Source organism: Brassica napus, chromosome C5, assembly GCF_020379485.1.
Source record: "Brassica napus cultivar Da-Ae chromosome C5, Da-Ae, whole genome shotgun sequence".
NCBI classification, from domain to species: Eukaryota; Viridiplantae; Streptophyta; class Magnoliopsida; order Brassicales; family Brassicaceae; genus Brassica; species Brassica napus.
Genome location: NC_063448.1, coordinates 49,138,512 through 49,157,699, shown reverse-complemented (window position 1 = coordinate 49,157,699; position 19,188 = coordinate 49,138,512). Strand labels below are relative to the sequence as shown.

The window sequence follows — 19,188 nt, the reverse complement described above, 5'->3', positions numbered from 1 at the left end:
TCCTGCCTACTCGGGAAGCAAACAAGGAGACCATTCCAACAGTCGACATCATACAGAGCAACGCAAGCACTTGAACTTGTTCCTGGAGATCTGTGTGAACCCATTACTCCACACACACCAGGAAGAAAGCGTTATGTGTTCGTCCTGATCGATGACTTCGCGAGGTACATGTGGACAGCATTGCTTGAGAGAAAGAGCGAAGCATTTGACAAATTCAAATCATTCTGGAACCTTGTAGAACAAGAAACAAAGGTGACATTGAAAACCTTCAGGTCTGACAGAGGTGGCGAGTTTCTTTCTAAAGAATTCAAGGACTATTGCGATAAGAACGGTATCAATAGGCACTTGACAGCTCCGTACTCACCTCAGCAGAACGGGGTCGTCGAGCGTCGAAACCGTACCTTACTCGAGATGACCAGAAGCTTGCTGAAACATATGAATGTACCAAATACGTTTTGGAGGGAAGCAGTGAGGCATGCTACCTACTTGATCAACAAGATTGAAACGAGATCTCTAGTTGAACAAACACCGCTGCGATCGAAGCGTCCAAACATTGAACATCTCAAGGTGTTCGGTTGTGTCTGTTATGCCAGAACAGAGGCCGTAGGAAGGAAGAAACTTGATGACCGATCGAAGATCTTGGTGCACTTAGGAGTAGAGCCTGACACAAAGGCTTACAGATTGTATGATCCTTCTAGCAAAAGGATCATAGTTAGTCGCGATGTTGTCTTCGAGGAAGATAAACAATAGAGTTGGGCCACGCCTGAAGCTAGTGGCGATGATGAGTCTGGTTCATTCGAAGTTGAGCTAATGCCTCTACGAAGTGATGAACCTCAAACCATATCTCATACAACGAGTGAGACAGAAATTGAAGGTGAAGAAGTCGAAAGCGAAGATGATGATGATGATGAGGAAACAGAGGAACAGTCCACGGTGAATGTAAGAAGGTCGACAAGGATCAGGTCAAAACCTTCGTATCTAGATGACTATGTTCTTCTAGCTGAAGTAGAATGTGAAAGGCTTCTAATGGTGATAAACAACGAACCGTGGGACTACAATGAAGCGAAAGAGATGCAAGTTTGGATCGACGCATGTAAGGATGATTTGTTCTCGATCGAAAAAATAAGACTTGGATACTTGTTGATCTACCAAAAGGTTTCAAACCTATCGGGTTGAAGTGGGTGTTTAAAATCAAAAGGAATGCAGACGGAAGCATCAGCAAGTACAAAGCACGCCTAGTAGCAAAAGGCTACGTTCAAAGACATGAAATCGATTACGATGAAGTCTTTGCTCCAGTCGCCCGTGTTGAGCCAATCAGATTGGTCATTGCACTTGCAGCATCTAAAGGATGGGAAATACATCACCTAGATGTTAAAACCGCATTCCTACATGGAGAACTAAAGGAAGAAGTTTATGTTAGCCAGCCTGAAGGATTCGTGGTTAAGGGTAAAGAAGAAAAGGTTTATAAGCTATATAAGGCTCTCTACGGCTTGATACAGGCGCCTAGGGTGTGGAACATCAAACTCAATACGATCTTAAAGGAACTAAACTTCACCCGCTGTTCCAAGGAACCGTCACTTTATAGAAAGGAGAAGAACGAGGAGTTGCTTGTCGTTTGTGTATATGTCGATGACTTGCTAGTAACAGGTTCGTCCCTGATGTCTATCATCACGTTTAAAGAGGAGATCACTCGAATATTTGAGATGAGCGACCTTGGTAGACTAACTTACTATCTAGGCATTGAGGTTCGACAGACTGATGAAGGCATAGTGTTATCACAAGATCGTTATGCTAAGAAGATCCTTGAAGAAGTTGGTATGAACAATTGCAACCTCACTCACATACCTATGGACATGAACGTCAAACTGTCTAAATCAGTTCGAGAAAGAGACGTCGACGAGAAGGAGTATTGAAGAAGCATTGGGTGCCTTCGCTATTTACTACATAGACGACCTGACCTAAACTTCAGTGTCGGTCTGCTTAGTAGATATATGCAACAACCTAAAGAGTCTCCCGGTACGACCTTGAAACAAGTATTAAGATACTTGCGTGGCACTACTAATCTCGGTTTGAAGTTGGTGCGATTGGCTAAGCAAGATTTGGTGGGATTCAGTGATGCTTCTCACAACGTAGATGACGATGATGGCAAGAGTACAACAGGGCATATCTTTTATCTTGGTGATAGTCCCATAACTTGGTGTTCTCAAAAACAAGAGATTGTGGCTTTATCGTCTTGTGAGGCAGAATTTATGGCAGCCACGGAAGCAGCGAAGCAAGCCATATGGCTCCAGGAACTGTTGAGTGAAGTCGTTGGTGATAGCTGCAAGAGAGTGGTGATACGAGTTGATAACAAGTCTGCGATTGCACTTACCAGAAACCTTGTCTTTCATGGTCGAAACAAACACATTCATAGGAGGTTTCATTTTATACGAGAGTGCGTTGAAAACGATCAAGTCGAGGTAGAACACGTTCCGGGAAATGAACAACGAGCTGATATACTTACTAAGTCTCTTAGCCGAGTTCGGTTTGCTGAGATGAGGAGTCTTATTGGAATGCAAGTGGTGTGTGAAGATGAAGTCAAGCTTAAGGGGGAGAATGTTGGTTTAAGCTTGAAAGCTAGCTTGAAACACAAGCTATCCTAAATCTATTAGATATGCTTATCTAAAAAGGATTAGGAAAGATTGAAAGTATGATTACTAATAGGATTAGGATTATCTAGTCTTATATATATTGAAAAACATGTTGTTGAATTACTTACGGATTGTGTGAGTGATTGAGCTTTAGTTTTGGAGTTATTTTTCTAAAGCAATACAAAGTTGTTTGAAGTGAATTCGATTCTTTGATTTCTATCATTTAAACCGGTTGAACCGAACGAAAAGTGACTCAGTTGAAGGCTATTCTTCGATTACAAATTATGAGATCGTCGCTCTCACTCGTATCCCCTGTTTCCTTCTCTTTCTCCCTCCTCACGTACTTCTCATCATGATCCAACAATGCCACATTGAAATCAAATGATTTGTTCCTCTCCGTCACCTGTCGTCCATACTTTTAACAAAGTACCTAGACGAATCCAAAGACAAGTCGACCGAGTTCTCTCTCCTGACGGGATCCACGAAACAAGCCGCCATAGATCGCCCGAGTTCGAATGTCTCCTCCTCTTCCTTGAACAATATCTGAGGAAGAAGTGTGTGTAGCTTTTTTACCTTTTCTTCAAATTTATATGAAATTAACAACAAATTCCAATATAATACTATTTTTTTTGTTAATTTACTCAATTGTACACAAAAAAAGAAGAAAAATGAAGATGGGCATATCAATATTTGTTATTTATATTTCTATTCGACATAGTACATCTTATTATGCCAGAACACCAGCAACAATTTATTAAAAAATATATTTTTTCTTTAACAAAAACGTAATATTATTATTATATTATTTGAGTTTCGATATAGATAAAAAATCAGCGAGGGCATTGATAATGACATATGCATATAACTTTTCCTTTGTTGTTGTCTTCGCCATTTGTGCAGATACCGTGCCCTGGTTTATGCCTTTTGACACATGCGGCTTGACATTTGTTGGCATCACATGTTCCACTTTTGTTTTGTAATGTTTCATTACATTGGTTACCTTTTCCTTTCTGAGCAACTGTCGTTTCGCCTGTTATTATAATAAACATAATCTTAGTTTTTATATTTAATATAGAAAATCATTTTTTTGTAAAACATATGTTTAGAGAGTCTTATGCATATTAAATAAAAAAAAACTGAAATTTTGAATATCTTCTTTTTTAGTCATTGATTATTCTAGGAAAAATCATTAAACTCAATATTATAGAATTAAACATAAAATCTATGCAGGTATATAAAATAAACAGCATCAAATAATTTTAGAATGATTATATAATATATTAATAAAGCTGTAAATGTAAATACAAACCAAACAGAAGAATTGTGAGGATAACGAAACCAATAAACCAATGTTTGAAAGCAATTTTCATCTTCGATAATGAAATAATGGTGTTTTAAAAGTTAAAAAGTCAGAGAAGTACATTTATAGATGAATCAAAAATTAAAACATGTCTAATTTAAGCTATCTATCTTTTCAGATTCCGATATAAAAGGATCTATTTTGACCAAAATCACAATCTCTAGTTTTTTTTATTTATTTAATGATTTTTAACTCATTTATATTTAAATTTATTTAATTTTTTTAATATACAAAAACAATCAAATTCGATTAGTCACAGATTCGAAATTTATATAATATATATTTAGAAAAGAAACATAAAGATAAACGAGAAATGACAATTTGATCTAATAGTGTATTCTTTGCCACTACCATTAGGATTAAGAAGAATATAGATGACAGTGGCGGTCTGTAAGGTACTGAAAGAGTATGAAGGTGCCTCATGCCAGATGATTAGCTTTACCAAACCAGCTATTACTTTTGGAAAAAAAGTTGATGAGGAACGCAAAAGGAAAATCAAAGATATCACAGGAATTGTGAATGAAGGAAGTATTGGAAAGTATCTTGGTTTACCTTAGTGTTTCAGTGGGTCAAAAATTGAAATGCTTCAATATATACAGGAGAAGATGACATCGCATCAATGGCTGGTATGGGAGTTTTCTGTCGGCAGGAGGGAAAGAAATTCTCCTTAAATTTGTGGCAATGGTGATGACGGTATTTGCTATGTCGGTTTTTAAATTACCAAAGAAGACTTGTCAAAATTTCACTAGTGCGATGGAAAATTCCTGGTGAAACGCTCAAGAGAGAAAGAATAAGATGCATTGGGTTTCATGGGAAAGGACGTGTCTTGATAAAGAGAATGGAGGTCTTTTGTTTAGGGATTTAGAGAAATTCAACCAAGCTCTTTTGGTCAAACAAGGATGGGGGCTACTTATGTTTGATGATTCTTTATGCGTGAAGGTAGTGAGGAGTAGATACTACCCGGAGGGAGATTTCCTATCGACTCGTTTGGATCATGGCCTTCCACTACAAGAAAACAGCGATATACTGAGGAAACAAATCGTCGGAATAACGTTATTCCGACGACATACCAACGAAATAAGTCCTCGGAAATAACTCCTCGGAAATTCATTTTTCCTCGGAATTTCCTCGGAATTTTCCGACGGAATTCCGAGGAAACAAATTTCCGAGGAAACTCCGGGGACCACCAGTTCGTCGGAAAGCTCCTCGGAATATACCGAGGGAGAACTTCCTCGGGATATTTCGATGGATTTTCCGATGGTCCAATCCTCGGAAGTTCCGACGAAATGTTCCTCGGAATTGTCATCGGGAATTTCCGAGGAACTGAACCCTCGGAAAATTCCGAGGAACGAGTCCCTCGGAATATTCCGAGGAATGAGTCCCTCGGTATATTCCGAGGAACATGTCCCTCGGTATATTCCGAGAGTTCATTTCCTCAGAATTTTTAAAAAAATTATTTTTAAAAAAAAAAAAAAATTTGAAATTTAAATTCGAAAATATAAAATTAAAATTAAAATTGAAAACATATTAGATAATATTCAAAGTTGTACAAATAAAAATAAAACATTCCGAGTTTTTGAAAAAAAAAAACTACGGGTCTGGCACGTTCGGGAACACATCGTTCGGGTACATCCTCTACATCATCTCCATCATTTGCTAGTTCAGCCTCCTCTGTGCCTCATAGCCCGCCTGTTGAACCGCCATCTGGGTCTCCAACAAAGATATGCGATCATCCTTGTTCTTCAACTGAGCCGTAAGTACTTCTGGATCAACAAAGGGCGGTGGTGCTGAAGAAGGAGGAACCGACCGGGTGCGACGACCCAAACCGACCAAACGTCCCTTCTTCTTTGGAACCGACTGAAATAGAAAATAGCCAAATTTAAATCAAGAAATAAATGAATTGAACTTTAAAAAAAAAAGAACTTACGGATTCAACGATTTCGTTGATTCGAAACCGGGACAAGTTGGTCGAAGCCGTCGAAGCGTCATCCTCGGTTTGAAGTTGAGACACTTCGTCTTGCACCTGAGTTTGGACCAGGGTGACCACTTCCCTCACAAGACCGTCATCAATCTGGTCGGTCTTCTTGTTGGTATACGCCCTCTTCATTAGGGCGAGATCATCAACCGGCTCGCCTTCATTTTCTTCCGCCTTGAAAAAAACATAAATTAAACAAACATTAGAAATTAGAAGAAATGCAAAAAAAAAAAAAAATTCAAAACTTAAATAATTGAAGAAAAAGCGGCTGAACTTACCATGCGATCCCCCAGAGTGGCAATAGATTGAGCATCCAAGTTATGCCTGAAGATGCCTTTCCCTTTACGGTCGCTCCTGAGGTTGGTGGAGTTGGTGGAAGAAGTTTCTTTCGTCTCTTCCTTATCCCAATGCGTACACAACTCCGTCCAGACCGTGTTGTTTATCGACTTTGTGACCTTTTAATAAAAAAAAAATAGTTTAATAAATTAAAAAATAGTTTAATGAATTAAAAAATTGTTTAATAAATTAAAAACAACCTTGTTGATCTCCCACTTCTTCTTCCACTCGTGGATCTGCTTCCCATAATTGTCCATAACTTTATGGACGAAGTGGTGATAGATAAAGAGCGTCTCATCGGAATTCCAATTGAATTCTTGCTGAAAAAAAAACAGAATTAATAGAAAATTTATATTAAAGATTAAAAATATAAGTAAAAAATGAGAATAGTTACCGCAAACTGACGAAACCACAGATGCTGCTTCTCGGAAGGGAAGTCAGTGAAAGTAGGATGTCCCTTGTCGAGGGCCGAGTACATCATACGGTTGATCCATGCGCTGATCCCGTTCCCGGATCGGTTGAACCTAATAAAAAGAACAAACGGTTAATAATGAATCAAATTTTAATGAAAAAAATATATATTTAATTACCATGTTTGACCCCGTCCATGTGGATAGGAGTGAGATAGGGAAGATGGTCACGACCGGGCTGTCGAACCAACTCCGCAACACTCATCACTTCCGGAGGACCCGAAGGAGCAGGAGCGGATGCATCAGCGAGAGGAGCAGGAGCGGGTGCAGCAGAGGGAGATGTATGGTAGGAGCTGTGGGGCGAAGGGGAATCCTGAAAATGGCTGAAATCCCGAGACTGGCTCCCCGTACCACCACGACCATGACGCTGTCGATGCCGGGTCTGATCATCATGAGATCTGTAAATTAAAAAAAAAATATTTAATAAATATAGAAATATATAAATTAATTTTTTTTAAAAAAAATCCCAAATAATAGTTTTTAATCACAAAAAAAGTTTTATAGATATTAAAAATGTTTAATAAATATATAAAAATAGTTCTAATAAACAAAAAAATAGTTTTAATAAATAAAAAATAGTTTAATAATTACAAAAAATTGTTTTAATAATATTAAAAATGTTTAATAAATATAGAAATATATATAATATAAATATATATATATTTTTTTAAATCCCAAAGAATAGTTTTTAATCACAAAAAAAGTTTTATAGATATTAAAAATGTTTTGTAAAATCCAAAAAATCAAATTTATATACAAAAAATGTTTTGTAAAATCCAAAAAATCAAATTTATATATAAAAATCGTTTTGTAAAATACAAAAATCGAATTTATACACAAAAATCGAATTTATATACAAAAATCGATTTTATAAATACAAGAAAATTAAAAAATTTATAAAAAAAATTCTAAATCAATTCAACAAAACAAATTATTCAACCAAATCACAATTCTAAACCTATTATACAACCAAATCACAATCTTAACCAATCACCCTAACAAAAATTATCAAATCTACACAAAAACCTAACAAAAAATCTATCAAATCTACAAAAAATGTAATTAATTAAGATTTAAATTTCAACTTGTTAAAATAAAAATTTGTAAGCTAATTTATTTACCTCTCATATTGAAGAACATCTTCGCAGTTGGTGAGCAAATATGTTTGCAAATTAATGCGCTCCTGCTCAGTAAGTCGACGGTCCTTTGGTTTTCCGCTAAGTCGTCCAATGTCTGTGAAAATATCTGGAACCGTAACATGATATGTTGCCCGTTCGCCTCTATCATCATGCCGAGCAGGTCTTCTGTTTTTGCTCTGAACTTCTGCTGGAAAGTACTATTCGGCAAAGTTTGAAGTTTCTTCATTGATCATCTGTGCGACTATAGAACCTTCCACCCTACTTAAATTTTTCACCATCTTCTTCAAATGGAACATATACCGCTCATACAGATACATCCATCTATACTGCACAGGACCACCAAGTTCCAATTCTCTTGCCAGGTGAATAACAAGAAGCTCCATAACATCAAAAAATGAGGGAGGAAATACCTTTTCAAGGTTGCACTGAATCACAGCTATGTTAGTCTTCAAATTTTCAATACCCTCAAGAGTCACTGATCTCGTGCATAAATCGCGGAAGAAACCACTTATCCCTGCAATTGCTTCATGAACATTTCGTGGTAATAGTTCCTTGAAGGCAAACAGAAGGAGGCGCTGCATCATTACATGGCAATCGTGGCTTTTCAAGCCAGTAAACTTTCATTCCTTTCTGTCGATACAGTTACGCAAATTAGATGCGTAACCGTCTGGAAATTCCACATTGTTTGAAATCCAATCAGAGAACGCATCTTTTCCCTCTGCATCAAGTCGGTATATGGGAAAAGGAGCCCTACCATTCTCATCAACATGAAGTTCTGAACGAGCACATATATCGACTAAAACCAGTCTTGACTTCAAATTATCCTTTGTTTTACCTTGAACATTAAGGATCGTGTTCATGAGATTGTCAAAAAAGTTCTTCTCAATATGCATGACATCTAAATTATGCCTTAGCAGATGATCCTCCCAGTATGGCAGATCCCGGAAAATACTTTTTTGTGCCAGTTATGTAGGTCTCCAACAGCATCTACCGGAAAACGCTCATGTCCACCGACGTCTGGCGTCCTTTCTGCACCAAAATCTCTTAGTTGTATCTTCAAATCTTTCCCACAAATATCAGGAGGTGGACTGTCAAACACCCTCTTGTTCTTCGTAAAAAAATTCATACTCCTACGATATGGATGATCAGGTGGTAGGAATCTCCTGTGACAGTCAAACCAACATGTTTTCCTTCCGTGTTTTAGTTGGAAAGCATCAGTGTTATCTTGACAATATGGACATGATAGCCTTCCATGCGTTGTCCATCCAGATAACATACCATATGCTGGAAAATCACTTATTGTCCACATTAGTACTGCCCGCATTTGAAAGTTTTCTTTACATGAAACATCGTATGTTTCAGCACCTTGAGCCCATAGTTGTTGCAACTCATATATTAGTGGCTGAAGAAACACATCAAGTGATCTCTTAGGATGCTCTGGTCCGGGAACGAGAATCGAGAGAAACAAAAACTCTCGTCGCAAGCACAAGTTTGGGGGTAGGTTGTATGGTGTAAGAATGACTGGCCATAGAGAATATTGTCTTCCACTCTTGCCAAACGGGCTGAAACCATCAGTACATAATCCAAGGTAGACATTTCTTCTCTCATACGCAAAGTCGGGATACTTTGATTGGAAATGCTTCGACGCTTTTGCATCTGAAGGATGTCTGATCTCACCATCTGTTGAGTGCTCTGCATGCCATCTCATTGGTTGTGCTGTGCGTTCAGACAGATACAACCTCAGCAACCTTTCCGTCAAAGGCAAATACCACATCCCTTTATATGGCACTGGAACTCTTCCACTCATATCTTTATAACGAGGCTTTCCACAAAATTTGCATGTAACCCGCTGTTCATCCGCCCTCCAATAAATCATGCAGTTGTCGCTGCATACATCTATTACCTGATACGATAAACCAAGACCAGCTACGAGTTTCTGAACCTCGTACCAGGAGCTACATTATCCTCGGGTAGAATACCTTTTACAAAATCAGCAATCGCATCCACACAGTCTTCAGCCAAATTATAATATGTTTTAATGCCCATCAATCTTGTAGCAGATGATAAAGCTGAATGACCATCTCTGCAACCTTCGTATAATGGTTGCTTTCCAGCATCCAACATATCATAAAATCTCATAGCTTGTGCATTGGGTAAATCTTCCCCTCTAAAATGATCATTTACCATCTGCTCAGTACCTACACCATAATCTACATCCGTTCTAATTGGTTCTTCTAATCTAACCGCTGGCTGAGGTTTGCTAGTACTACCATGTTGATAATCAGTTTCCCCATGATGATACCAAATTTTGTAACTTCGTGTAAACCCACTCAAATATAGATGAGTCCAAACATCCCACTCTTTAATAACCTTTCTATTTTTACAATTAGAGCAATGACATCTTAACATACATGTTTTTGCTTCCGGTTGTCGGTGAACTAACCCCATGAATTCGGTTATACCTCATTGGTATTCTTCCGTAAGCAATCTCGTGTTCGGATCCAAATGAGGTCGATCGATCCAAGAACGAAAATAATTTGAAGAAGACATGTTTTTTTATGAATCAAATTCATGTGTAAAGAGAGTAAGAGGGAGGATGAAGATATGGAGTGAATGAAGAGGAAGAGGGATGCTTGTATTTATAGTTAAAATCCTGCCGACAGACCGAGGAAATTCCGACGCCAACGGCTAGTTCGTCGGAATTTCCGTTGGCGTCGGAATTTCCTCGGAATTTTTAAAATCCTCCAACGGCTCTCTAACGGCTATAATATATCCTCGGAATTCATCGGTTTTTTCCGAGGAATACAGTTTTCCTCGGTATTCCATAAAAATATTCCGACGGATTAATATTTCCTCGGAATTCCGTCGGTATATTCCGAGGAAACCAAATTTTGTGTTTCCTCGGAATATCCTCGGAAATTCTTCGGGATATTCCGAGGATTTCATTTTCCATCGGAATGTCCGTCAGAATACCGCTGTTTTCTTGTAGTGTTCTTTTGCATGGAGGAGGAGTATTTGTTTGGATGAGAATTGCTAGCAAAAGGTCTACGAAAAACGTTTGACAGATAAGTGGCTGCTAGGTTCTGTTCTGGTTGCTCCACTGAGGAAACATAGTCTTTTTGATAAGGATCTGAGGGTTTGTGATCTCATTAACCCTCAAACTAAACACATGGGACGGGGGGAAGCTTGAAGAAAATTTCTTTCAACAAGACATTGAGCTTATTCTAAAACAGAAACCAAACCTTTAATATTGTTCTATTTAGTATTTACACCATTTTGATGTTTTATGAAGATCTACTGACGATTTTATACTATAAAGAAGATCTTCTTTAATTTATATTACTAGTCTACATAATTTATAAATATTGATAAATTGTTTTTTTTTTTAATTCGAATTCCAAAATTTTCTGATGTATGATTTAATTGGTTTTTTGTTCTCAGACTGGATAAACCGAACTAAAATCAATTTTCACAAACCAGGTAACAAAACCGAACAAGATATACCGGTCCAAACTGTATAAAAAACATTAAACCACTCGGTTCAAGTTATTGTTGGCGGTAGCCGCCAATACATATAACTGTTCGAGTTTCAAAGGCGTCTGTCTCTCTAACAAAAAAGAAACAATGATTCTCCGGAGACTTGTTCTGTCTGCAACATCCAACTCAAATCTAACAAGAACCCAACCACTCTCTGTTTCCGCTACACGCCTCCTCTCATCTTCTCCCGATAGACATACTCCTTCGGGTTACGACGCCAAACTCGCCAGGCTAACTCACAAGGACTGGTTAGCCCCCAACGAGGTTCTAAAAATCTTCGAAACCGTCAAAGACCCAACCTTCCTCATCCCCGCCTACCGACACTACTCCAAACGCAAAGACTACCAACCCACAGAGCCTCTCTACGCCCTTCTCATCAACAAGCTCGGACACGCCAAGATGTTCGACGAAATCGAACACCTCGTCAAAGCCCTAACCCTCGAGGAGAAACGGTGCCGTTTCTCCGAAGGGTTCTTCTACAGCCTCATGAAGGTTTACGGGAACTCAGCCGGGAGAATCAATAAAGCGATCGAGATCCTCTTCTCCATGCCCGAGTTCGGATGCTGGCCGAGCGCGAAAAGCTTCAATTTTATACTGAACCTCCTCGTCAAGGCGAAGCTGTTCGACGAGATTCGTGAGATCTTCGTGAGCGCTCCTAAGCTCGGCGTTGAGATCGATGGTTGTTGTTTGAATATACTCATCAAGGGGCTATGCGAGAGCGGGAATCTCGGCGCTGCACTCCACCTGCTCGACGAATTTCCTAAACTAAAATCACGCCCTAACGTGATGACGTTTTCGCCGTTGCTACGTGGGTTTTGTAATAAAGGTGAGTTTGAGGAAGCGTTCAGGTTGTTGGAGAGGATGGAGAAGGAAGGGATCGAGCCGGATGCTATCACGTTTAATATTCTGATCTCGGGGCTTAGGAGGAAAGGTAGGGTCGAAGAAGGGGTTGAGGTTATGGAGAGGATGAAGGTGAGAGGGTGTCAGCCGAATAGTGGGACTTATCAGGAGGTGTTGTATGGTTTGTTGGATAAGAAGAGGAACTTGGAAGCTGGAGAGATGATGTGGAAGATGGTTTCTTGGGGTATGAGACCTAGTTTCTTGTCGTACAAGAAGATGGTTCTGGGGCTTTGTGAGACGAAGGATGCTGCGGAAGTGGATTGGGTTTTGAAGCAGATGGTGAGTCATGGTTTTGTTCCGAAAACGGGGATGTGGTGGAAAGTTGTTGGCTGTGTAGTTGTGAAGAATAAGGACTCTCAAGAAGTGTTGGATCGCATTATTGATCGCCAGGAAACAAGTGGATAATGTTTGTACATTTGTTTGAAAGATAGAACATGCTTTGCACAGTTCTTTGAGTGGAAGAAGCAAAGACAGAGACTCGAAAAGTTGTTGACCAAGACACAGACTCAAAACTCAAAACTCAAAACTCAAAAGGTGTACGCGAACCCTTTGTCGTAAAGTTACAACTACATTGACTTGGAACATACTCAAATATCCATCCTCAAGCCTTTGGTTACCTATGATTCGTTTTCTATTCTTCCATTTGGTGTGGCGACTTTCTCAGCTCTAGCAGAAGAGTTCTTGGCATCCATTTATGTTGTTTCCAAGTTTGGATTTACTTTCTGTACCTTTGCTTCTCTATTTTTCCGAAATCTCTGCAACACCTTTAAAATCTTCTTTGGAGTTTACTGATGTATTTACATGATCATCTTCGCCTGATCCAACAGTTTTACCTTCATGTTATGCTGTTTTTGGTGTTCCTAGGTCCTGCACAGCTAAGTGCAGGTTCATCATCAGACTCAGGTTCAGGAACAACATCTTGCGCTGACACGGTTAAACACTCGTTATCTCTTGAATTCCTTGACCCTCTAGGCGAAAACACATGCTTTATTTGTCTTGCAAAATTTTCAGCTTGTTTCAAAATGCTCTTTGCAACATCTTTCATGTGCCCCTTATTCTGACTGTCTTCAGAACTAAAGCTCTCACTTTTTGGACATCTTCCTGTGAGAGGCCCTGACAAACGGTCTTCAATGATGTACTTAACACCAACATCCTTTCGATTCAACGCCCTTAAATTAATCCAAGGAGACCTGACATCCTCCTCCATGTTCCCTGATTCTTCATTCTTCCCATTCCTACGAAACACTAAACCAACTTTCTTCAATCCACGACCAACAGATCTCACTGTGTTCTTACCTTCCTGAGTTTCATCAGGGCTGCTGCTTTCGTTACTTCCAGCAGAAGCATCATGAGGAACTCCAGGTACTTGGCTATCAAGGCATCGACTCCTGCCTTTTCTTGGTTCCCAAATCTGTGAGACTTCAGTTCCTGGCTGATGTATCCAGATCCCTGTCTCTTCTTGTCCTTCAATGTTAATTGGTTCCAAAATATCAAGAACCCTTGGAGACTTATCAGATGCCACTGATGAGACGGAGCATTTGCTTGCTTTCTCTAAAGCAAAAGAAGCCCACATATCTTCTTTACTTACTGTTACTCCTTCAAACAGGTTATCACTCCACTGCAAAAGAATCAGATGCACATTGCTTAAGACTTAATAATGAAACTCCATGTTCAGGCAAAATAACACAGAAGCTCAATTCTAACCTTTGGTTCATCCTCAGTTACGGTAATAGCAAGGTGCAGCCTCCCCATTTTGATGTTCTGAAGAGGCAACCACATATCATTTCTTTGCCCACCTCTGAGCTCCGCAATGTTTACTGAACAATCGCCAAGCCTGCCATCGCAGAATCTGTCTTTGTCTTGTACTTCAATGTTAAGTACATTTGGAGAGTCCCATGTTAAGATTGGTATCTTGAACTCTTCTTGCCATTTGGGAGCCAACGTTTTCCTTAGTATCTTGGTTTTGAATCTGTAAGCGCCAAGCTGCCCTTTCACATAAGGATCAGCTAAACCTGAAGCACCCAAATCCAAGCAGTTCATAAAAATGCCGTTCAAACTTACTAAGAGTGGATGAAACTAACCATTTAGATCTGATGGTTTAACATCAGATGCTTCAACAACTTCAACAAGAGCGTGTGCAACTGGTCCTTTCTCATAAAAAAAGAACCAGTTTTCTGCAAGTAAACACAGGCACAAAGTTGTAATCATATGGACTGTACAAGATAGAAGTTATGTATTCTGAACATCCTACCTCCTGATCTTGGGCTAATAAATTTCTCCATATCAGCTACAAGCATATTTGGCTGCAAAGTTAGACACAAGCTTCATTAAAACTTGGCTTCATTGTAATGATAATGTTTGCTTAGCTACCATGAGGGAAGCCTTACCTCAACAAGAGTCTGCTCAAATGCAGTAGACAGGAGATTGTCCTGAATGGGAAAAAATATTAATGATGGTGAGGCTATTAGAAGATGAAACACTACTTTAAGTTTACAAGCTCATCAGGAGTCAATACTTACTAGCCATCCTGCAATCCCTGGAAGCACAGAAACATCAAGTCCATGAGTGAAGATTGGTTTTACATTCATTTCGAAGTAAGGTGGCTCAGCAAAACACACGCGTAAACGCCCTAGAAACGGCCATCGACGAAGGAACTTCACTCCAATCAACACCTTCAATAGTTAAAAGGTACACAGAATGAATCAAGGTACTCTCCACTGAAGAGAGTGTGTAAAAAAACATGTGGATGTGTGAAGTCATTACCTTTCCTTCGACATGCATTCCTGTCATATGTAACTTTGTCCACACTCCAAAACCAAGTCTTTTTCTTAGCTTCACTGCCAGTATTGCGCTCATATCATCTGCTGCGAGGAAGTTCATTCCAAGTTCCAGTACCTGAATAAACTCCAGCATAAGTTATACTTCCTCTATTTAGATATTAAGCACCAGATGTCACCATGTTGAGAGCTATACCAAGTGATCATCGCCAGTAGATTGCCCAAGCACCCTCCTTATACCAGTCAACAAAGGTGGGTTTCTTCCCAAATAGAGATGTTGTATCGAAGCTTCTTTCTGCATAAGTGATCACAACAAATGGCCTAGTCATTTCCATAGAACCCAAAGAAGTATTCCAAATGTCTAACCATAGACAAAAAGAAACCGAAAATACTCAACAAATATGTATGTTTTACCGCGGTCCAAGGTCTATATTTCTCCAAGAACCAAGGTATAATCGGACGCAGAATCTTCTGAGACGCAATCTGTTCCATGCAAATCGGCCATATCATCTCCACGGCATGATTCAGCCACCGGACTGATTCAGAGTCGGAGAGGACCTAACAAAGCCAAAGTCGGTATCTTTCAATATAAAAATGAAAACCCCTAAAGTGATAGAACATGAACATGGAATAACTTTTTCTCCAAGGAAGTAAAACTACCCGTCTCTGGTTAGCTTGCTTCGTCTCTTGAAACTGAAACTTTCTCCTCAATCTCATCACATAACGTTCATGAACCTAAAAGAAACCCCACCAAAACAAAGCAAAAATTAAAGGCTTTAACAAACCCAAAGGAAACATAAGTCAACCAGAGAGAGAGAGAGAGAGGAGCAGAAGAAACGATACCAAGTAGAGATATAGCAGAGAGAGGAGATATAAAGTGTGATCGATTCAAGTAAGAAAGAATCCAAAGGAACATCAACACAATGACCACATGATGGAATACAGAACACTCCATTTGTTCCACGAAACACACAAGTGAAGATGGTTGCTTTGTCTTGTTAACCAAGGAGATCAAATTTCAGCCGAAGTTCTTCATGATGATGATGGAGTGTGTTTGGTTCGAACAAAAAAGGTCAACGAAAGAACGGTTGCAGTTTTATATATGTTTCTTTCTTCTGGTGGTTGATTAGTTAAGTGGGACCGAGAGACAATGACAACGAAAGCCTACGTTATTAGTTTAAGTGCGATCATAATTCCTCTCCTCTTTTCCGCTAAGCTCAAAACGTTATCGTTTCCTTTCGGGTTCTAAGACTTGTTTGGAAAGGAGAAAAACGTCATCTTCTGCGAAAGAGAAACGCGTCAACCGCCTGAAAGTGAGCAAGCGTGTAAGGCACGTGTTGAGGATATACAATAAGATTTACTCTGATGTTTCATGCCAAATGATGTCATGTTATGAATAAAAAGATCCTACTGTGCCATTAAAATAAAAGGAGTTGATCTGAACCGACACAGAGCCGGCCATAGTCATAAGTTCATAACAAAATGAAATGTTGGTATAATTTCCAAAATATTAATAGTTAGTAACATATCATCTGATTCCTAAATGATTAAAAATATATATGTTTAGTCATTGTTTCAAGATTCATAAATCTATGGATGATTCACATTTGATATGTTTCCATATAACATTATCTGTGAATTTATATTATGATTTTATCTATATTTTTTGCTTACACCATTTAAATTTATGTATAGCAAGGTAGATATTTCATTAAGAAACAAATACACTTTTTTAAAATACACTTTTTACCAAATACAAAAAAAAAAGCACTTTGTGTTTGAAGAAGTGGGGTGGGTCATAGAAAACATTTTACACCTCTAACCTTGCATCATATACTCCCTCCCCCCATTTCCTTACTAAGTGTCCTTATATAGAAAAATTTTCGTTTCAAAATAAGTGTTGTTTTCGACTTTTAATGACTTTCAATACAAAATTTATTAATTTTATTTAATAATTGATTTTTTATTGGTTGAAATATAATTAAGTATATAGCAATGTATTTAAACCCAACCCAGACACTGAACCGGACGACTTACTAGGTCGTTGGTGATGTGCCCCAGTCCACGGACCAGTCCGACCAGCATGAAGATCATAACATTCCAGACGTCCCAGTTTAGGTTCGTCATTCCGATCAGACCAGACAGACCGATCGGACCGTGTACCGGCTCGACCCGCGAACGTCCGGATTAGAGCTTCGCCTAGATCCACGACCAGATGATCGAACTGACCGAACTGACCGAACTGAAGCTCGTCTTTCCCAGCCAACTCGACAAGCTAAGGCTGATGGTCAAGCCAGAATCAACCTAGGTCGAGCCAATTCCGATTCAGACCATGGCTTCTCTCTTTTGGCCCGTTTGGCTCGTACCGCATGTACCAGCGCCTGTGCTGATGATCTCTCTTCCTTGTTCGATCCGATCATGGACTTTTCCTTTGGATATTTCTCTAAGGCAAGGATCTTTAAGCTATCAGAAGACTTAGGCTATGTTGGAACGCAACTTGTCCGATCAGAACGTCCCGCGGCCTTAGCAGAACGTCCTGCGGCCCTTGCTGATCGTCCCGCCCATGTGCTGATCCTTTCCGCCTTGGACACAGCCAGCTCGGATGCATCTGGACAGGAGCCGAACGGTCACTTGGACTAATCTTCTCTATTTTCCGTGCCTTGACCAGATCTAGTCAAGTTTATATTTTCTATGTCTTGTTTTCCTACATTTCTATTTAATGTCTTTGACTACAAAACTCTATAAGTATGTAATCCCTTCTATTGAATAAGATAATCGATTTTGTCTAAAGCTTTTGAGTTAAACTATTTTTTCTTTGTTTAGAACTTGTCTTGTTTCTTGGTGAGTCATATCCAAGCAAACATCTCTCAAACTCGTTTGTCTTGTGAGTCATATCAAGCAACGGTTCAAGATTCTTCTTTTGGTGGACTTGTGAGTCGTATCAAGCACCAACTGAAGTCGGGAATATCAGAGGCCTTCCGCAACCTTCGTGCAACCCTTCAATCCATTCAGTTCTCCATCTGGAGTTCATATCCAAACCAGATCCAGTCGAGTGAGCCGATCTTAGGGTCCTTCAAGTGGTATCAAAGCCACTTGTCTGGTTTCTTCTGAATCATTCCATCTTCTCATCTTCCATTTCTTCATAAACACTTCTTCTTCTATCTATCTTGAATCTGGGCCCCTCATTAACATCCATTTTATATAAAAAAAAGAGAGATCTACGAAATTTAAAAAAAAAAAGTTTCAAGTTTGATTTGTGGATTGGTGATGGAAGAGAAAGTCTGCTGGCTGAGGAGAAATTCAGCTTTTGAGGTGGTTAAAATGGATTCCAAAACCAAAATCTCTTATCTTTCTATCTTGAGAAAATTCTCTTGTGTTTGCTTCGATTTGTCCATTGGGATTCTTAGATCTGTTCTTCTTAGAACCTTGAGTGAAAACTTGCTTGTGTGACCATCCAAATTCTGAGAGAAACACGTGTGTGGGTGAGGATCAAACACTTGATAGAGTGAGGATTTTTATCTAACGTTTTTTGTTTAAGAAATTTCAGGAACCATGAGTAGTGATGATGAACGAAACCGTCCCGGAAACTCAGTTGCTGGACTGTCTAACCTTCAAATGCGTGCTTTGAATGATTATATGTCTAACATGTTGAACACAGGTTTAGATCAAATCCATCAGAGGCTTGATGAGATTCAGGCCAGCCAAACTCATCCTAGAACCGGAACGAGAAGAGACCATCCGCAAAGGAACACCCGGTCCGACGATGAGATCCAATAGGAGGACGTCCAAGAGGATGAGGCCAGATCCGCATACCGTCCAAGAAGAGGTCCTAGAACCTGAGATCCAGGTGATGTCAATCCATTTGCTAGAACTGGTCGTACTGATGATAGTTTGAACGGATTGAAACTAAAAATTCAACCTTTTGATGGTAAAAATGATCCTGATGCTTTTCTTGAGTGGGAAAGGAAAATTGAGCATGTGTTTGATTGTCAAAACTTTTCTGAACTTAAGAAAGTAAGACTTGCTGCTACTAAATTCTCTGGCTATGCTATTAATTGGTATGA

General features: G+C 39.2%; 1 protein-coding gene, 1 long non-coding RNA gene and 1 pseudogene across 2 annotated transcripts; 1 reads left to right on the top strand and 2 right to left on the bottom strand.

The window, feature by feature from the left end:
* Positions 1 to 3,307: 3,307 nt before the first annotated feature.
* LOC111202680 lies at positions 3,308 to 5,073 on the bottom strand. Its single transcript, XR_002655576.2, has 2 exons — positions 3,940 to 5,073; positions 3,308 to 3,660 (listed from the first exon to the last, which is right to left on the bottom strand). It is a non-coding gene; the product is annotated as an uncharacterized LOC111202680 (long non-coding RNA).
* A 6,378-nt stretch (positions 5,074 to 11,451) lies between these two features.
* Positions 11,452 to 13,185, top strand: LOC106381864 (pentatricopeptide repeat-containing protein At3g14580, mitochondrial). Its single transcript, XM_013821802.3, has one exon. It carries the CDS (start codon positions 11,535 to 11,537, stop codon positions 12,750 to 12,752), a length of 1,218 nt encoding a protein of 405 aa, XP_013677256.1. The 5' UTR covers positions 11,452 to 11,534; the 3' UTR covers positions 12,753 to 13,185.
* Positions 12,704 to 17,264, bottom strand: LOC106381865 (annotated as a pseudogene).
* Between the last annotated feature and the right edge of the window lie 1,924 nt (positions 17,265 to 19,188).